The sequence below is a fragment of the Fopius arisanus genome, unplaced genomic scaffold (assembly GCF_000806365.1).
Source record: "Fopius arisanus strain USDA-PBARC FA_bdor unplaced genomic scaffold, ASM80636v1 scaffold00001, whole genome shotgun sequence".
NCBI lineage: Eukaryota > Metazoa > Arthropoda > Insecta > Hymenoptera > Braconidae > Fopius > Fopius arisanus.
In genome coordinates, this window is record NW_011887740.1 from 4,587,773 (window position 1) to 4,608,488 (window position 20,716).

Genomic DNA, 20,716 nt, shown 5'->3' on the forward strand with positions numbered 1-20,716 from the left:
GTAATAATGCAAATTGAAAATGAAAAATTTTAATTGGCAGATTAATAATTAACTGGGAAACGAATGAGAGCCACTGGCATAACTATTCCCAATGTTTTAGAGGTACAGTCTGTGTAAAAAATATGGCTTTTATTTATTTTCTTATCTTCAGTAACTCCGATCGTTACGTCGTTGGGTACAGACATGTTTTCGGTTATTTCTATGTGTTGGTGAGCGGAGGTGTATTTATAGAGTTAATCTGGTTTGGCGGCAGCTGCACTCTCTGCACCCTCCGCCATTGATAGCCTAAATGCTTCAATAATTTCTATTTACCTGATTTATTATTTTTTCTCTCATTTCACCCGAACGACTCATCCATCGATTAAAATTCTATCAATTAAATCACTCCCAGTATTTTACCCCCTGAAATCATTGACAATTATCTTCACCGAGAAATAAACGATAACGATAACTATAATTATTACCTTTTTGTTCGACTTATTCGCTATTTTTTTTTTCTTTCAGTCAAGAACTAACCGTATCAAGTGTATACTCATTTTCTGATGAATCATTCGATGGAACGTGCGCAAGCACAATGGCGTATCCATTAAAAAAAACCCCAGAATACCAACTAAATGATTAAAAAAAAAATAACAAGCTATCCCAAAGATAAAGCGCAAAATATTAATAACACCACGCCCATCGACGAGATAAACAATGAAAGCGTAAAAATCCATCTTCATCCCAAATTTTCACCATAAATACCAACCGCGTTTACATAATGACGATTTATCGATTTATGTTTATTCCCCGAACATTACGACTCATCAAAATCGCTCGAGCATTGAATCCATTCAATTAAAAAAATTAGCATCGAGGTAAATTCGATGATATTCAAATAATCTCCATTGGAATAAAAGCCAGGCATAATTCTGCGATTTCCAAATAGAAATTTGTACAGCTCTAATGTCATTAAAATTCATAGGCAAAAATTCCGAGGTTGAACATTGGAAATAAGAAGGAGAGAGAGAGAGAGGGGAAAAAAAAAAGAATAAACTCCAAGTGGACGGAATTATATATGGGGCAATGGCCCTTCTACCGCTTCAACTCTGTCGTTCGTAATCGCGCATATATACACTTTCTGTTTCACTTTATTTTCACCCATCTCTTTTGATCTCACGTTGAGACGATCCAAACATTTTTCTCTTTCCCTTTACCATCGATACATTTGCCCTCTTTCTCTAACTAATGGCCATCTTTATCCCCCAATGTTGGTGTTGTGCTTACCGACGAAATAACTCGTCATCTCTGTCGCACTAGTGCTATACCACTGAAATCATACCCGGTGTGTAAACCCCCTCTTGCTCCTCTACACCCCTGCCCACCCCACCTCCTCATCATCATCCTCCTCCTCCCTCTACCACCCCCCTGAGAATCTGGAGAACAACCTCACTCGGCCTTCCACCACCATTCCACACCATTTCCCCCCTCATCCTCTGAGGTTGCCGTTGGCTTTCACCCCTCTTCCTCCCCCACACTACTTGTCCCTTGGGCTATTATCACAGAGCTCCAACTAACCACCTCAAGGCTACTTCACAACGACCATGTCCATTGTAATATTTACCCCAGGAAGTACAAAAAATCATCCGCCTAACTGAATTATTCGAAATATTTTACCATTTTCCGGAAAAATCAAGGAGAAATGACGAATCTAGTGTTTTGCTAAAATTTTTATTTTTTATTTTTCAGGAATGCGGCGTTTTTTTTATTCTTGATAAGAGTGCGATGTAGTCGGGTAATATCTATCTTTGCGGTTTAATGGAAATGATCATTAATGCGATATAAAGGAAATCAGTTTTTCATTTAGCCTGATATTTAATTTTCCATCTATAATCCATTTATTTTAATTTTATTGTCAATTTGTGGAATATTCAGTTGAAAATTACGGAATTTCTCTGGTAATATTTACCCCAGCATTAAAAAATCATCAGCGTAAATACATTATGGGAAAATGTTCCCTCCATTTTCCGGAAAACCGAGCTTTTATTTCAATTAACGTGCACATTAATATTCCGAAAATCCTTTACATATTTACGGGATTGTGGAATTGAACTCGTGGGTTTTCCGGAGTTTTCTCGGATTTTCCGTACTTCAAACACAGGAAAATTATCGGGAAAAATTATAGCACGTCATTAAAATTTTCCTCAGCAATTAACCCTAGTAGACAAGTACTAAATAATTTAATCAGAAAATTTTGAAACAGCTTGATTAAACAGGACTATAAATTTTCCAATAATTTCCAATAATTGAAGAAACTCGTCAGCGAGGAAAATTGCAGGTGCATTTCTTGAGTGGAAAAAATTGACAATTTTCTTTATATCTATAGCATGTAAAGAAAACCTGCAAGACGTTAATGTAATCTATCTAATACACGCTAGCCACGCCAGCAAATTGCTAGATTAATTGGTGGATTTTTCTGTTTAGTTGTTGAAACGAATGCGATGAAAGTTAATGAATAAATATCTAAAAATGTACTATCCACAAGCCCGAAGCTGATTTCACATTCAATAACTCTTGCTATCTTCGTATTTGATCTAAGATGATATCTCAAGAATCAACAAGACTCCCGGAGGGAAATAGACGATGATAATGAGAATTAATTGGCTATTACATTCAATTAATTCATTAATTTTTTTTTAGTAATTAATTAATGGAAAATTGGGAGATAATTATTAATGGACCTTTATGCATGCAATACAGACAATTACGAATTCCAACGAGTTTTCTCACTTGAATATTTCTGCACTCGAATAAAATTCAATAATTAAATGTACAAAATTGTAAAATATTGGAGACAAATAAAAGCTTCAACCGATTTAATCTCCGGGCATACCCATAATCAATGAATTTGTGGTAATTAATTTATAACCATATCTGTAATGATAGGTAAAAACGATAATTACTCGGAGAATTTAGAGATTTACATTTAATATTAAATCAGTAATGGAAAGCTAAAAATAGGAAAAAATCAATGTGATTCATTTCAATTGCAACGACTTGATGAAGTATAGTGAAATGGTTATTTTAATGAATTAATTACGCAATTGTTGGGGATAAAAAGTATAATTGAAAATGATATAAATATTTAATCCAAGACAAAGAAACTCTCGGCTGTTTCGTTTGGCTCTGATACGAAATTTATTTCTAGAAATTTGGTATTCGTGAGTCACGAACCGTGAGATACATTTCGTCGATTCTCAGCAACTTCTGAATCTACAATAAAAACAGGGCGATGAAAGAATTTAGTTTTTTTTAAATTGTTGCTCTCTATTCTCTCAAGTTATTCAAATGCATGTCAGAGATGATATATTTTTCAAAAGAATTGCATGCCGTCTTTCCCACTTCGTGTATGGATAATCGATGAAGAACCGTCAAAAAAAAGTTGAATAAAAAATACTGAAATAGCGAAGAGAAGAGTATCTCCAGTGGCTAACGATTAAAAAATCGACTTATCAGTACTCCCGTGAAATAGCTGCGATATTAACCGATTTTCGCCTCTAAGAGTGATTATAACACCATTCTTCTTACTCAAGAAAGATCGAACAATGTTTTTCTATTGAACCCATTCAATTTTTCGATCTTTTCCCTCTCCCAATGCAAGAATAATGAACCATGGAAATTCCACGTCAGGCAACCAGGACGAACAAGAGGGAGATATAATCTCAACTATTCGACGAAATCTCAATCCGTATTTCAATATTTTTTTTTACTACCAAGTAGAATATGAACCGATTTTTCCTGTTGAAAATGCAAATAACTATTCCATAATGACGCGAAATTTTCCAAGAAATTTGACAAATGGTAATTATTTTTCCATGAGAGCACCAAAAATTCAAAAATCTTTTTAACCGCTTTATAATATTCTTTTATATTAACATTAATTCTTCAAAAATACCCATACAATATATACCATAGTATATACTATATATCATAAATATATTTATATTATTTAATTTTGAATAATTGAAATAATATAAAATAATTGAATGCATTTTCCATTTGTCCAATTCCCAGTGGTAATTACATCGAGTCTTGCTATCGGCGTTTCCACTGCTATCAATGTTCTTCTCCTTCTCCCCCACTCCAAAACCCCTCCCTCCCCTCATGCGCCTCCCACCACTACATACAATCTTTCCCCCACCGTTTTGCTTCAGCTACCACCCCCCCTGCCCCTCCAACTCAACCCACTCTACCCCCCTCTCCCCCTTCTCCACGACAGCTTAGAAATTGCTTTGAACGATTGTAGTCATCTTGTATTCTCCCAGAAAGAGGAAACATAAAAATCCATTAGTAGCATTAAATATGATTCCCCGAGTAAAGGATAAATAATACGTACATAAACCAAAGATAAAGAGAATATTTCTCATTGATATATGAATCGTCGAGAAAATATGTAAAGAATGATGAATTCTAGAATGAAAGTAAGAATTTCGAATTTCACACTTGATTCGTTTAAAAATATTTATTGAACTCAAAACCTATTTTTAGCTCTCGATGGAAAGTATGAGAAGTAAAAAGTACTTTAAATTGATTATCTGAGAGATAAATTGATAATTAATTGATGAAAAATTGGGAATTAAATTTCTGTTAGTTTATCACTGGGTTGTTATTCTCAGTGAATGTGGGATTGTGTTGGGTAACTCAGGCTTATCGGTTATTTATTTAACAATTAATTTTTTTTTCGTTATGGATACGTGAAACTCGCCTTGGCATGTCCTTGGTAATTTCTCCGACTGGAGGTTGAGAAAAACGAAACTAACACAAATTTACGACAAATATTTCGGAGTATTTCATGCTCCCAGTGTTTCTCATTCGTTGATGAATTAACAAAATCGGATTTTGCCATTCTTTTGCCATTCTTTAGTCATTTAAATGCCCCATATCAGCTTGACAATCGCATTACAAACTCGTAATTGCCTCCTGCATTCTCAATTATTATTTTATTCCCTCGCGCATTATTTTTCCTCTCAATATTTTTCCTCCACAACCGACATATTCGATTAATGACGTGTCAAAGATTAGAATTAATCACTAAACTTTTTATTCGCTGCTCACGTCGCTCTCTTTCTCTCGAGCACTCGATTAATTTTCCCAACCCCAAATTGAAAAAAATGAAAAAATAATTCTAAACCGGAAATCAATAAACCAGTGCCAGATATTTTCGTCCTCAACTTTAATTGAATTCTACAATTCAAATGCAATATGTATTTAATCATAAAACTCGTCTCATTCCCATGTGAGATACCTTCTACCCGACATTACGCAATTGTAATCGTCCGTACATGCAAGTACAACGCAAAAATGCTTATCCGATAAAATAAACGCTACTTCATTGAAAATAAATTCCGTCAGAATGAAAAACCTCGTGTAATTGTATTGGAAAAGAAAATTTTGGAAATTTTTCTCTCTCTCACCTTCTCTTCTCTGAAATATTTATGGGGCCACTATGGCTCTGAAGATAATAACGGCTTTTATGGTATAACTCCAGGGATTTTTCGAGGGAAAAAGAGCGACCGAGAGAGAGAAAGAGAGAGAGAAAAAAAGAGAGAGAATTGGAGAACCTGAGGGAGCCACAGAAAGAAGGGGAGAAAATGAGAAACCGAATGGAAAACATGTGAGAAATTTGTAGAAACCCCATGATGAATTCTAGAATCGGTAATTACAAAGCCTCACAATCCAATTTCATCCCTCGACCATACGAATCCCCAATTTTAAATGAATAATAATAGCGATCACGATTGAAATTGGTGAAACACACGAGCATACACAAGAGCACTTTATTATCAATTGAGATAAAATTGTTGATTTATTATTATCATGACCTCGTATACGATAAAATACATAGATGTGCTGAATTTATGATTTTCCGGATATGAGTGAAAAAGCCCTAATGAATTAAACCGTGCATTAATCATCTCCACTCTGGAAAAAACCTAAAACTATTAAAATAAAAGTCATTATAAAAACAATCATTAATTCTTTAATTTGTAGTGATTGGATTTCATAACTTTCCTATCCGAGTGAATCGCGGTCAACGATACTTTCCAGAGTGACTGTACTGACCTGACTAATTTTGCCGATTAGAATTTTTAGCATAAATTTGTCGATTGACTGTATCGAAATTCGTATATTTCGGGATATATCAACAGCCTACAACACCGATTATCCCATCGGTGAAAAATAATTTATTTATTGATAAAAATTAATTTATTATTATTTCAACTCCAAGTGCTATTTATTACGGACTAGTGTGCATGATTTTTTAAATAAATATTTCGTATTCGTTTTAATGCGCGTATAGTGTTCAACCGGGCAGATGCAGAGGATAAATAATTTGGATGATTGAAAAAATAAAAAAACATGAGTGCGGAATAATGTGAGATTGTGTATAATGATGCACGTGTCTCTGTCCCTCTGTTGGTGTTGGAATCAAGTTGAAACTCGTTCGCGCTCTCACAAACACAAATCCTCCGAGACACATACCCACACACACACAGATATTGTACCAACGAGTTGCATTACGAATGCAGTTGAAATAGTTTTCCACAGTGATTACCAGTTGAATTAAATTGGCGTAAAAACAAGGAAGCCAAAAAAAAAAAAAAGAAACAAAAACTGAAAATCTTGAGGTACAATAAATGCATCGAAAATACAGGTATTTGCCCAGGTGAGAGGAAAACTAAATGCATTCCTGAAATCGATTCACCAGTGATTTTTTTTTTTTCCACAACTGTAGTTGGAATTACAATTCGGACTGACGACTCATTATATCCACTCGCATACATTATACCCAGCGAATCGAGATAAGACTTGGAGAGGAGAGAAATAAAAAGAACATGGAGGACGGGAAAAAGGGGATCTTTTTAATCGTTACATCGAAAATAAAGGTGGAGAGAGAGAGAGAAAAAAATCAACCGAAATAACAGGCGATATTCTGAACAGAGACACGAGAGTTGCGCGAATTTCGAGAGCCATTGTCTCGGATTCCACGTAATAGACCGTTCTGTATTGAAATCCGTGAAAATACTTTGTTTAATTTTTAATCTCTCACTTCATCCAATCATCCACTCAATTAATCTCAAGCGGAATGAAGAATTTTAACGATGCAAAAATCAACAAAATGTTGATTAATTTAACCAAACAAATTAATTCATCACTCGGCACGTACATTTGCGATTTCAGGGAGTGAAATATTGACGAATTCAAAAAAAAAAATAAAAATAACACCCTAACTTAATGAAATTCATGAATGCATGTGATGCATGTGCATGTAATTTTCATAAGTTTATCATTAAAAAAATAATACAAAAGCCAATGTGGCATTAAATCAGATTGAGGCACATCTATAAATATCTCAATAATGGGGGAAAATGGATGAAAATGAGACGGAAAATGGTCGAGGATTGGAGCTGAAGCGAGAGAGAGATTGGGTAAGAAAAAGGAGAAAAAGAATTTTAAAGAATAATATCGTGGAAACGAAGATGGCACTGCGGGAGAGCGAGGCCAGAATAGAAGGGCATACGAAAAATAGTGCGAGTGCAAGAGAGACAGAGTGACAAGACCGTCTAATCGTATACCCCCACCCCGACCCAAGATATTGCCAGATGTCTAACCAAACGCAATTACCCCCTTTTTTCCTCATTTTTCAATCAAAGCATGTGCCCCACGGCAATTTAATTGGCCCACAAATTCCCCCCACCCCCATCATCAATCACCAAATTAATTAAAAAATTGTCAACAATTACTCACCTCTATTTTATCCATTTTCTATGCTCCCTAATATCACACACTATCTTCACGTTCATCTAGAATTACTTAGTAAAATCTATCCCAATCTGTCGAATTGCACTATTTTCACTCCTACGGTGGGTATTTTTTTTTTAAATTTCAATTGATTTAATTATTATTTTTTTGTTTTTTAATCAACAAATTAACATGCCCATCGAAAATACCACGTAAGCCACTTGCAATGCATCGCACAGTTAAAGCACACTGTTACTCCGAGCTTCGATAATCCCATTTAATTATTTAATCCGATCTAATTAACACTGTTCAATAGATTTTTTTTTTTCTTTTGACACATGCACACAAAATCAACGGCTCCACGGTGCGGCGCACGCCACTGTCCCATCGAGACTACTTTGTATTTACTCTAATTATGTGACGTCACGGATACACTGGCTCGGTGTATCCCCCACTATTTCGGCATTTCGTTTTCACGGAAGGCGACGGAAATGAACGGAAATTACCGAATAACAGTATGGTCGGTGTTGTGACCAATGCGCATGCCGTCAACCAGTCGTCTAGACACTTTTACACAGCCAACATCTACTGCCATCCGAGTCCTCACATTTTTTTTTTCCCATTAGCCATTTTTTTTTCTCTACATTCCCACCAATAAAATCCTTTCTATTAAAAATTTCATTTTCCCTGAGGTCATTCTCACAATTGCCATTGCGATGAATATTGCGTATGCATAAATGGCAGAAATGTTTAACGTCACTGGAAAAATTACTGTAATGTCTGTAATTTTATAAGAGCCATTACTTTTATGTTTCATTATGAATCCATTGAATTTCGATGGTATTCGGGATTTTATTGCCAAATACGATTTTTTAAAAAGTTTTTTTATTCGTCGACCAATTACCATTGCTCGCCTAATTACTTGTCCACTCCCTCCCTCTCCCTTTCCCACCACCCTTGACACCCGTAATTACTGGAAAATTGGCGTCGTTCTTCTGGAAGATGGAAATGCAGTTTTTTGGGCTCAGGTCGGCGAGAGGATATATCCAACGCTCACGGAGAAGTAACGAACTCGATGATAAAATTAATGTCAAGATAAATACAAGACTTGTCAACAGTCGGTTCATATGCCTGTATTTTCCAACTGGCTTACCCCGTGACGATAACCCGACAGCTTGTGGAAAATGAAAAATCATTTCCTTTAAAATCTCCAAGACGAGCAATTACTGGAAAATTACTCCGGGAAAGGCAATAAGAATATCAGAATCATAAAAATTGTTATATTTTTTTTTACTATTCCAAAACGTGAAATTTCATTGTCCGAAAGAGATCACTCTAATATTATCTCACCTCACACTCTTCCTCAACTTTACAAATACTCATTTCACCGTTTATTACACATAAGACATTTCACCTGTACATGTAATCTTTATTCATCCATTGTAATACTTTGTTGTCATTTCCCATTTTAGTAAATTGTAGTGTTTTTTTTTTGTTGTTATTGATAGTATTGACAGGCGGATAAACACTGCTGTCATTGACAAGCGAAATGTGCAAGAGGGAGAAAGAGAGAGAGAGAGAAAGAGAGAGCAATGAAAAGGGCATTAGTTTATTCGCACGGGTTTGTTCGATTGGAAAGTGTAATTCGTTCCATGCCAAATGATTGGTCAGCGAGAGATCATTTTGCTCGATATAAACCGATTCACAATAATCTTGAATCAGAAGAGAATTCAAATAATTCAATAACTTTATCGCATATCTGGTCAGTGTTAGGCCCCTAGAGTGCGAGATAAATTTATCTCCTTAAACATAACGCTAGCAAGCCGTTCACTACGATAATTTGGCGAATGATTTATTTTTCTGGAAGCTGAATTCGTTGTTGTTAGCTTTTAAACAAATTTATTAATTTTTATTTTCCTCTATTGTGCAATAATTCAACCAAAACTCTCATTTACTCCTACTTTCCCGCAATTTATCACGTCGTAGTCATCATTGAGACTCTGAGAAACAATTAGACTCAAATAAGAGCTTTAAGCAATGAAATATAATTGAGCAAACGGAGAAAGTGTGGTCATTGTGAAAAAAAAAAAAACTCCCTTTTCTCTTTCTGATGGCACCTTTATACTGCATTTACTATAATAGGAATATAAATTTGAGGCATTGGCGTGGTTCATCAGCCGGATAAGAACGTCAACTAGATATTTTCTGTCACTTCCCCATTATTTTCAAATGTCTCACTTTATCCAGAGGATAAAATCTAATTGACGCGATAATCCCTGGGAGATTTACATCTTAATTATCATAATTCCCTCAGAGTGTCTCAATTGACAAAATAATTGATAGAAAATTATAAAATACTGGAAAGCATTTAAAGTAACTGTAAAACTATGAGAAACTTGTGGATTTCCATTCTCCTCCTGTCGCGTGTAATTAAAATACATATTGATACTCTCAGAGCATAATACAATGTATTGGATAAAGTATCACAGCTTGCCCTCATTCCCGAGTTCATACGAGTCACAGAAATTTACTAAATAAGTAATCCACAAAATAATAACACAGTAATTAAACCAATTGAGTTAAACAAATTGATAATACGAGTTTTTTTGTATCATTCTGTCATATACACTGTCAGTATTGCCAAAAAAATACTTACTCCTGCCAAATGGAAGAGCGGGAAAAAAATCCCTGTCTTCCTATTGGACCATACGTATCATCTCTCAGTGAATAAAAATGATTTATTTTTTATATCTTCGAATAATTTGAATAGTATGAAGATTCCTTCGTCTCTTATATTTCTCATCTCTCACATTAGCTCAGGAAATCAATCATAATACATATTTTTACATTTCCAGGAATAAATCCAGGTGACTCCAACTTAAGCCCCATCTCATACTCATCTTCATTATTCTTATTATCATTCTATCTGTATACAATTGATTTGATTATCACCTATTAAACGTAGAAAAAATTATACAAGTAACCTATCTATCTGAGGTGACTAATTGTTTGTTTATTTACCTCTGAGGCTCGAGCTTGATCCACCTGTGTCTCCTTTCCACAATACTTCAACGCCCTTAAATGTTAATCACTGCAAGGACACTGTCACATTTATCGGAAATGTTTCTCAACTTCTTTGTCAATCAATCGAGAACTGCATCAATAATGGTTTCCTGTCGTTCTGATTATTCAGGGCTTTCTTTTCTCATTATTTTCATCACTATTTTTACCTTCATAAGTTTCGCTCAAGGTCCCAGGAGTGTTTTTTTTTTTAAATTCTTATTTCCTTTAATTTTCATACTCTTACGACACGTTTACGTTCCTACATACTTTATACAGAGAAATAATAATCACAGATTGCTTTCACCGATCAATGACTCGATTTGTCTCGTCAGTGTACTATCAAGGAAAGGCTCGGTTTTATTTTTATTTTTTCAATATTTTCATCAACTCCATGAAGTTTAGGTTTGTTTACTCAATTTCTCGGTGCAATCGAGAAGAAATTTAATGATTAAGGTTTTATTGTGTATTTATAAATTTGGAATTTAATCGGCTCTTTATTTCAGAGGTCAATGGAATGATAAATTTGTCAGTTAGTATTCCGTGAAATCGTTTGGAAAATTATAATGCGATTGTCTTTGAACTGTTAAATCAGTGGAAATAATCTCGATTGCTTTAATGAACAGAGGAATTGATGGTCTGAGTACGCAGCTTTCTACTAGTTTCCCTTGGTCCTGAGCCTGCTAGGCGGTCCCTATATCGCGTTTATTTTCTTCTGAAAAATATGATATGAGGTATTCGTACAGAGAAGCCGGATATCTCCGCACGTGAATTTACAGACTGGGACCTCGAGCGAATCCCCACATTTTATCGCTGAATTGTATCTGCCTTTTGAAAATTTTCGTTAAAATATTTTTGCCTTTCTTTCAGATGTAATAATTTTTGTGCTTTTAGGGTATTCGTTAAATAGAGAAATTGAGATTTTGCAACTTGGAATGGTTTAAGCTGCCATTAGGAAGCTAAATTATTATTAATTCATTATGGAATGATTTCAAAGCGTCTGTCATCTGCTTTTCTTTTCAATTTTCCCATTTAATTGTCCCACCAAAAACACACATTAGTTTCTTTCAAATTTCAATACCCGAGGAGCACTCGATCGGACATTTTGGAAGATATTCGATGGTAATTTTGCCACATAATTGTTTAAAATAATTCAGAATTAATGAAAGAGGCAAAAGCATTTGCGGCATTCGATGAAAAAAAAAATGAAACATAAAGGATCAATCGAGCGCACCTCGAGTATTGAAATATTTCTCTAGCTAAAAAAAAGTTCTCTTTATTTTAAACTCTATTCATCCCCATTGTCATCAGGGCAATCACCCGCATCGGTGCTGACCACATCCTGCATGGTACCATTATTTTCACACCGATCATCATCTACCGAGTCTATTCTGTCCTCAGGCTGTTCCTCGATTGGCTGAAGACACTCAGCATTCCTCGTGAAACCGTTCTCTTCAATTTCATCCTCGTCATCCTCCTTTGGCGAATCCGTTGGATCGCGAATAGTATCATCCCCCTCATTATCCTCATTATCTGCCATAACAGTTGTGTCCTCATCGCCCTGCAATACGTCAATAACTCGTTGTTCCATTTGAAATTTTCTGACAATATCGGACAAATCAGTGCTCTGCAGTGAGGCATCTTCGTCTAAAATTTTTTGACAATTGTAAGGAGTAAACGTTGCTCGGACTGTTTGATAAAGTTTTCTAAAGCCAAGTTTTTTGTAAAGACTCTGGCTGGCCTCATTTTCTGGACGTATCACGACGAAGGGAGTGTAGCCCCTGTCTGCTACTGTTTTTGTCAGGTACCTAAACAGAAAATATCCAATTTACTATTTTTTGTTAAATTTTCTTGAAAATTCAGAAATTTTTCGACGAATGGAAATGAAAGGTCTACGAAGAGTCTTGAAGGATGAGAATAACAGACAAAAATTGATATTCACGACTAGAGAGCCAATTACCTAGCAAGTCTCGTGCCATATCCTTTTCTCCTATACTCCGGCTTAGTCTGCATGGAGAACATGGCCCCATAGTACGATTGTATCATCCAAGCAGCCAATTTTCCATCAACGAAAACTCCAGCTGCTGGTAATATTCGTATCAAACGAAGAAACAGCTCATGGCACTCCATATCATTAGCTGGATAAAGCTCGTGTATGCCCTCGGCGTGCTCAGGGCACAGAGGCAGAACCTGGACCTCTGGTTCACCCTCAATGGGCTCGTCCTCAATTTGTATGGTATTCGCTGGATCCTCGCAGGCCCACACATCACCCAGGACACGTTCAATCGTTCCAGTTCCGTCGTAAAGATCGAACAACTCCCCAGCAATCTCGTGGTGGACGAAATTAATGTACATTGGTTTCTCCCAGTCGATCAAAATGTCCTCATCGCGCAGCAGGTGAAGATTATCGAGGCTCTTATTGGGACAGAATACACCGAAGCTCTCGTACAGGAGACCGTGTGGCTGAACATGCCAATGGATAATTTATTACACTGAAAAATCTATTCTTTCAAACTCTTCAAGGATATTCAAATATTGCATTTCTTGTTGAAACTCTGCATTTGTTGTTGAAAAATTTGTCAGGGAAAAATTGATAAAATCCTAGTATTTAATTTTTCACGTTTTAAATTATAATCCTGAGTTCCAGCTGTTGGAAAATGCGGGAGAGATAATCGATAAGTCACGGATTCTTAATGTCACTTTTAGTTTTCGCGAAAATTTCCGACAGGAGGGGGATGTCGTATCTAAGCTTTCCAAGCAATTGATCGAGACTGTCGAGACATTATAATCGGACATTGTCCATGTCATAATATCGAGTCGTCACCTATTGTCATTGCCCCCAGGGGTCTATGTACTCTAATATATGTCAAGAAAAGGTCTTACACAGTCCACTAGTTGCAATGACTCTAGCTCCCCACAATATTCCGAAAGAATATTACAAATGGAAGGATTATGATATAAATCGTTCTAGTAATGTTTCGAGATAAAATGTTTTGTTGAAATATTTTTTGTTGTGATTTATTGAGACATTTTGAGTTTTATTATTTTGATAGGGAATCAGACATAAATACTCACAGACAATGTCATCCCTGGGAAATGCAAGCAAATGGGGACAGCCGGCCAACCATCAGCAACATAAAAATGAAACTGCCATACTTTGTTTCTCATATATGTCAGGACTGTCTGATGGAACTGAAAAGTACAGAAAAAAAAAGTGATACTTCGATTGAGCGTATGATTTAAATGTCACTGGTAAACTGACCATCATTGACATCCTACCCTCAAAATATCCGTTATCTGACTCACATACCAACCAAAAGGTATCAAACGGTCAAGGCCACTGGCACATACTTCCCTACAATCGTACACACAACCACTTTTTCATCTAAAAACCAAAGCATTCGTCCCCATATCCTCTCCCTAAATCGATGAACTTTGCATGTCTCATATCTCTCTACACCGGCGAACAAAATCGTACCAAGTTCAACGGGTCTATGCTTTCCCGCCAATTTTCATCGACCAGTCGCTCTCCCCCTTCTCCAATTCTTTCATCATTTAAAATCAATATAACTGGTAATTCAGTGAAAATTACTTGAAAAATTTGGTATTAAATATTCCAATTAGTGGTCAACGCGATTGTTCGGATGTCATAATTCAGAAATTCCAGGGAGCAAGTGGGAAATGGAAATTCTCTAAGGGTCACGGCAATGCAGTGGTTCATGTCTGGCCTTGACCTTACGCGGCACAAGAAAAATAACGCATAACCATACATCTTATGTCGATGGTGATTGCATGGGCTCGAAGGGAAAAACATTCTACTTCGTTGTTGAATCTACCTCTCGAACCTTGAGATCTTATTATACGTGGAACATCGTAGATTATTTTGAATGGAAGCTCTTCATTTGATTCTCTCATTAAATTATTCTGATAATTAACGAATTGCGAGTCATTGGCAAATTTTTAAAACAGTTTTCATAATTACAGATTAAAAAATACAGGAAAAATTGTAATCGCGGACTAGATGCTCAGAGATAAACGAAACACGTCAAGTCGTTTTATCACAAGTACCCGGAGTACTTTGTCAAGTACATTAACTTACCTTGAGTGACTCGGGTAAGTATCCGGCGAGAAATTCTAAAAGTAGTGGAAGCTCCTCATTCATAAGTAGACGAAAGTTCCTGCCCCTTTCTACGGGTCCGGGGCACTCCATACTGAAAACTAATTAATCCACAAATGTCAGTTGCATTGCTGGTAATTTTTATTAAAAGTAACAGAACTGTGAGATCACGTTTGCACGAAATAGCGAATCCCCTCGTTCCTATCATCATCTTACGATTTAAAATTTCAAATTATTTCATAAATATTCAATTAATACTGATACCCTGGGCTTAACACTTACCCGTAATCCCGGATAAACATTATAATCAAATCAGATTCGTGAGTAGTGCAACCATAGTTTTGATCAGACGAACACATTGATCGGATCTGGGGAAATGATCTTCAATTTTTCACATGGGAAATTCAACCACGGGGAAAAAAACCAACGATCCTCCCCTATTTCCTTCCACAATAGCCCGTCATTAATTCCCCACAAAATTTTGTTTCCATCTCGGAAAAATGTACAGTGTGAATTAATGGATACAAAAATTCGATTTCTTCCTTCAATTCTATTTCAATGAGTGACAAATTTCAATGGGAATTTCTGGGGAAGGGATAAACAGAGTACAGAATTTTCTCTGCACCAATCTTTTCACTGGTGCAATTACAATTTTCAAGTTTAATTTCTGGGGGATAAGCACGTGACTATCGATAGCATTCAATGTGGGTCATACGACGTTAATTGGAGTAAGACTAGGGTTTCTAATTTGTGTATGTTCAGTGTCAAAGAGAACGTCAAGGGGCTGTCAATGGGACTCATCATGTCTCCAACTTGCAAAATACTTCCTTCCCATTCTTAGGATATTATTTCTAATTGTTATTGGAATAAACGATAATGTGACTCCTTCTGAATATTTAATGACTCGAATCCCAGACGTTTGCCAACTCTTGAAAACCAGAAATTATGTCTTCAACCTATTGACTATGATTATAATTATAACAGGATTCTACCGACATTGGGGCGAGCCCCACGACATCAATTCAAATTCAGGTATTCCAGAAGAATAACCCTATCATTAATTCCGGATAAATTATGACAGAATGAGGGTCAAAGTGAGCCGTAACCCTATCCCCACGTTGAACCCCCTCAACCGGCTGTTTTATTCGCAAGCAACCTCACGGAATCCGAGTGAATACCGTTTCACAATTTTCGTGTGAATTTTCATCTCCCAGACAATTGAAGTGACACATGTGAATGAAATACCCTCATGCCTGCACGTGTACAACCATAATGCAATTAACCTCGCAATATCCATCACCATAAAAATACAATTAATTCCAAAAAACAAACAATAATCCCACCACTCATTGTCGCACCGTCGACAACAATTCCGACAAAATAATCACCACTAAAATATTCTCATCTTCACTGATACAGCAAAATAGTCAATCCCATCAATATTTCATTAATAATGATAAAACACTGGGTAGAATAAAGAGGAATTAAAAATTTTATCGATTCACCTGCAACGAGTTGGGGACGATCACGACGGGTTGCTTCTCGTTGAATGTTTTAACCCTGTTCCTGGAGAATTCTGAGAATTGTGAATTTCTCGTCGAGTTTTATCGAACTGGTGGGATTTTAGGGTGTTGAGATACTGGTTAAGGATCAAGGCGAGCCCGGTTGAATTGAAATTATTATGGTAATGAATATTTGTTGACTAGCCGGGCTCCCTTGTATGTGCGACTGATGTCGCCAAGGGCTCGTTTCGAACGGAGGCAGACCCGCCCGCGCCGCCCCCAGAACCCGCACTGAACACTCTACCACGCCACCGGGCCACGGCTGCGGCCCACTACGGCCACCCCTCCGGCCACCGAGGGCTCGCAGTTTTATCAATGCGCCACCAACCGGCAGTTCTGGACTATTTCGCTCCGTGCGAACCTACATTCCCATCAACCAAATCAAAATTCAGGCATCTCTCACGCAAAAACAACACATAAGCTCTATATACCATTAAATTATCCACATATATAAAGTATATATACAGTTTTTCGAAATCAGCTATTTCTCGGGCATGGGAAACGCTATGTAAGCCGTATGTATCATTTCATTATGAGCGGGGATATTTTATTTTTTAAATTCACGCATCTCTCAGTCGTTGGAAACGCTATATCATTTTTATATATCGTTTAATTATACGCATATATGTGAAGGAAAAAATGCAATATGTCAGATCAAGGCGGAATATTGGTACATATTTATTGCACGCATTTAATGTCTATGTGACATATTTCGGGGGGAAATACAGGGTGTCATTATATGTCGCATATAATTGGGTTAATGTATTTTTTTTTCGTGTGGGTTCGCTATCATTCAGAATTTTATTTTATAGTTGTGATGTTTTCACAGGGATGAGTCGGCAGTAATTAAAGGGATATTAATGAGGAGTTTGGGGTGTTTATTTTTTTTTTGGGTTCATTTTGTCTCTTGATTTTATGATTTGATTTTTTCATGATAAAATGGGAATATTTACTGTTATATCAATTAAATTATCACTCAAGACGATTATTCCGGTGTTTCCTCGTCGATTTTTTCTTTCGACGAAAAAAAATTTCACGTACTGAATTTTTCAATGATTTAATCCTGCTGTGGCATATGGCGACGAGAAGGTCTTACTGTGGAATGGCTAAACGATTTCAGTAATAGTTTTTGTAATTGATTCTTTGAATTACTTATTTTATCCCTTGATTCGTAATCTGGATTGATCTGAATTGCGAGATGATGATTTAAATGAGAGAAAAATTTCCAATTCGGTCGTTGCTGGGTATCCCGAATTCTTTCTCATTAATTTCACGTGATTATTTTTCGAAATATATTTTTTTTTGCGTATAAATTAGTGGAGGTGCGCAGGCGCGACGCGGTCCCCCTCCAGGTGTCGAGGAATGAATCCTCGCACCTGCGCATCGCGGCCTCCACACGAAAAAAAAAAAATAAAATTTCCAACAAAGTGGATCAGAATTCAAGGACACTAAATTTCAGGACGAAAAAAAATCAATCCAAATGCACAAATAACTCCCGATGTAAAGGGTCTCCTGAGCCTAAAAAATAAAGCAAAATTTCTTCTCCATCTTCTCTTTTATTTAAATCCAAACAAACCAAAGGTGCCAAGCCATTGATTAAATTCCTCCCCTAAACCCACCCGCTTCAAATATGGATTCACCCCAAAAATATAAAAACATTGACTAGCAATAGATGAGAATAATGAAAGATTCATGAACATGTCCCCGAAAAATTAATTATCCACTTTTCAAAGTGGAAAATAAATGAAAAGAAAAGGGGATCATTAATTCTCTTGAGGAAGAATTGGGGAGGGAAACAGTGGATTTTTTTTTCAGGGGATTGCACCATCCCTACACTCCCCTCTGAGCGTCGCCGTGAGGGGGAGAATAATCACCCCGAGGAAGAGGGAGCTGGAGAGAGTAAGAGAGAATCATCCAGAGAGATCGATTCGACTGTGCACTTCTTACACGACGCGCCCCACACGTACCGATCACGTTTGCATCGTGTACACACGCGTAATTCATAGTTGTGATTGCAATTGCATGAGTCTGTGCCACCCCCCAGGGGGTATTTACCCAATTTTAAATATCCCCCCGTCAACCCCTTGATACCACCACGACTTCCCACATCACCCGATAAATCCGTGAATCAGTGAATCCTTATTATTTACCAAATGCCGTGTGCTCCAATAATAAAATTAATTTAATCATTTTGTGTTGGGTATCGAATCATCCTGACGTGACGTTGACGTTGCGTGAAAATGTGGAAGAGGTGGTTTAACACAGGTAACGAGACACTCGTTTTCAACTTTTATTTATATTACATCAAATTTTCTCCAACAGCTCACGTTATATCGATTAACTAAGTGTTCGTTTCAAGGCACTTGTCATTTGAATTATCAGCTGATCCCTGGGAGATTGATCACCGATCGTTATCAGTAGAACAGTCGTGGCAGGAATATTTTTATCAGTTTTTATTCTCACGGGATTTTTTATTCCCTTGGTGAATGTGGAGAATGGAGTATATGGAGAAAATTCAATATTCAATTTCCCGCTTTTGACGTATCACTTTACCGACGTGAATCGGTAACTCTTTCGCCCTCTGTACTCAACATCTGGGAAGGGATAAAACAGATTGCCTGGAAGATGTTTGCGATCTGCACTAGAGTATTCATCAATATTCCAGGGTGGATATGAGGATATTTGTGGATTGGAGTGGATAGTTTGACGTAAATCGGATCATCCGTTTTTTGTATTGACATTTGAGCTGAAAATTTCATGGAATGTCCTCTCCATTGAGGGTCACCAAGCATGATTGTTTTCACCGGAAAACTGGAGCAATCGATTGTGCTTGAGTGTCATCGCATGAATCCTCTCCATCATAAGGTGCTTTTAATAAATTATGTAATCGAGTAAACAATTATTTCCTCGTCCTGATAAGTGCACCAATAGGTTCCATCGATGAATCTTGGTTCTACATTGAAAAATATCGTCAACCAATAAGTGGAAAATTTTTTTATTGACTCGATATTTCACTGCGCAAGGCGAGTTCTATTTTTGTACTTGAATGCTCTCGTTTTTTGCATCCAAACGGTTTCATTATACACAAAACACACCCGGCTGTCACTCGAGTAATGCATAGATAACAAGAGTTTATTTTAGATGATAAATTTTCACCTTTCACTCTGATCGATACTATTCACTTTGTCATTTTTCACTGAGCACTCGATACAGTATTTTAATGACATATTTTTTTTTATAGATTCGATTTACAGGCTGAGTATGTCAAGAAGGAAAAACGTGCCAGGGAGGACTGAACGACAATTCGACAACGTGGATTACACCCAGCTGACCGAAACCGATAATGGTTTCGTTGATTCACAGGTAAATGCATGTTATTTACATTAAATATCGTTTCAATCATGAAATTATGATTTCTACATCTGTGGTGATAAGTTCTCCTGGTAATTTTATTATTTTGTTGCAGTTTGTCAGTCCTCCAGTGAAGATCCCATGGAAGGCAATTGGTTTAGCAACCCTTCTGTTCGTTGGTGGCACTGTAATGCTGATCATAGGCAGTCTGATTGTCAGTGGTCACATTGACTCCAAGGTAAGACAAATCTAACAATCTAATCAGCAAAATTCCATAATTTCTATTGCCGTTTAAATAAATATTTCTGTTACCCCAAACATTTCAGTACAAGGATCGAATGTGGCCGATGATTATCCTTGGGGCCTTGATGTTCATCCCAGGTGCCTATCACGTTCGTGTTGCCCTCATGGCGTACACCAAAGTTCCTGGGTATTCGTTCGATGATATTCCCGAATTCGATTGAAACATGAAAACACTGGGGACGACATAATACAATTTTGCCACTTAATTAATTATAGTGATAAGGATGTTGATTGTAAATAACTAATGCCACAATGTGCTTTTTCATCTCTATGCAGGAAGAAATAATCAGTACACTAGAATATTGCAAGTATTATTTTGTTCGTATGGTTTTATTGAACCAATGGGTTCCATTTTTATATCTCTCATTGTCTTCGGTTTTTTATGGAATTACTAGGATACGATTTTTTCAATTTTCTCTGCATTGTGTGTCCTCAGTCTTTGACGATTTTTATTAATATTACTGTTGGGAATAGGGTGTAATATGAAATTTATATGGGAGTTGGATTAAACTGTGATATCAAAGTGCACTACATGACTTTT

At 36.6% G+C, this 20,716-nt stretch overlaps 3 protein-coding genes across 6 annotated transcripts in view; 1 reads left to right on the forward strand and 2 right to left on the reverse strand.

The window, feature by feature from the left end:
• Positions 1-8,184, reverse strand: part of LOC105264047 (AT-rich interactive domain-containing protein 5B) — a 31,356-nt gene extending 23,172 nt beyond the window's left edge. Inside the window, exon 1 of the mRNA XM_011300625.1 lies at positions 7,789-8,184. Coding sequence (XP_011298927.1) covers positions 7,789-7,803 — 15 coding nt within the window. The 5' untranslated portion in view covers positions 7,804-8,184. The remainder of the gene's footprint in view (positions 1-7,788) is intronic.
• Positions 8,185-9,084: 900 nt separating this feature from the next.
• On the reverse strand, positions 9,085-16,765 carry LOC105264057 (uncharacterized). The gene is made up of 5 exons (XM_011300635.1): positions 16,465-16,765; positions 14,942-15,060; positions 13,918-14,034; positions 12,803-13,305; positions 9,085-12,650 (listed from the first exon to the last, which is right to left on the reverse strand). Exons 2-5 carry the CDS (start codon positions 15,050-15,052, stop codon positions 12,131-12,133), a joined length of 1,251 nt encoding a protein of 416 aa, XP_011298937.1. The 5' UTR covers positions 15,053-15,060; positions 16,465-16,765; the 3' UTR covers positions 9,085-12,130.
• Positions 16,766-18,536: 1,771 nt separating this feature from the next.
• Positions 18,537-20,703, forward strand: LOC105264065 (transmembrane protein 230). 4 transcript variants are annotated; one of them, XM_011300647.1, is made up of 4 exons: positions 18,537-18,786; positions 19,763-19,884; positions 19,988-20,110; positions 20,199-20,703. In XM_011300647.1, exons 1-4 carry the CDS (start codon positions 18,762-18,764, stop codon positions 20,334-20,336), a joined length of 408 nt encoding a protein of 135 aa, XP_011298949.1. In that variant the 5' UTR covers positions 18,537-18,761; the 3' UTR covers positions 20,337-20,703. The 4 variants fall into 4 exon arrangements, with proteins under 4 accessions (XP_011298949.1, XP_011298957.1, XP_011298964.1 ...); XM_011300655.1 differs by lacking the exon at positions 18,537-18,786 and adding an exon at positions 19,132-19,386; XM_011300662.1 differs by lacking the exon at positions 18,537-18,786 and adding an exon at positions 19,393-19,544.
• Positions 20,704-20,716: the final 13 nt, after the last annotated feature.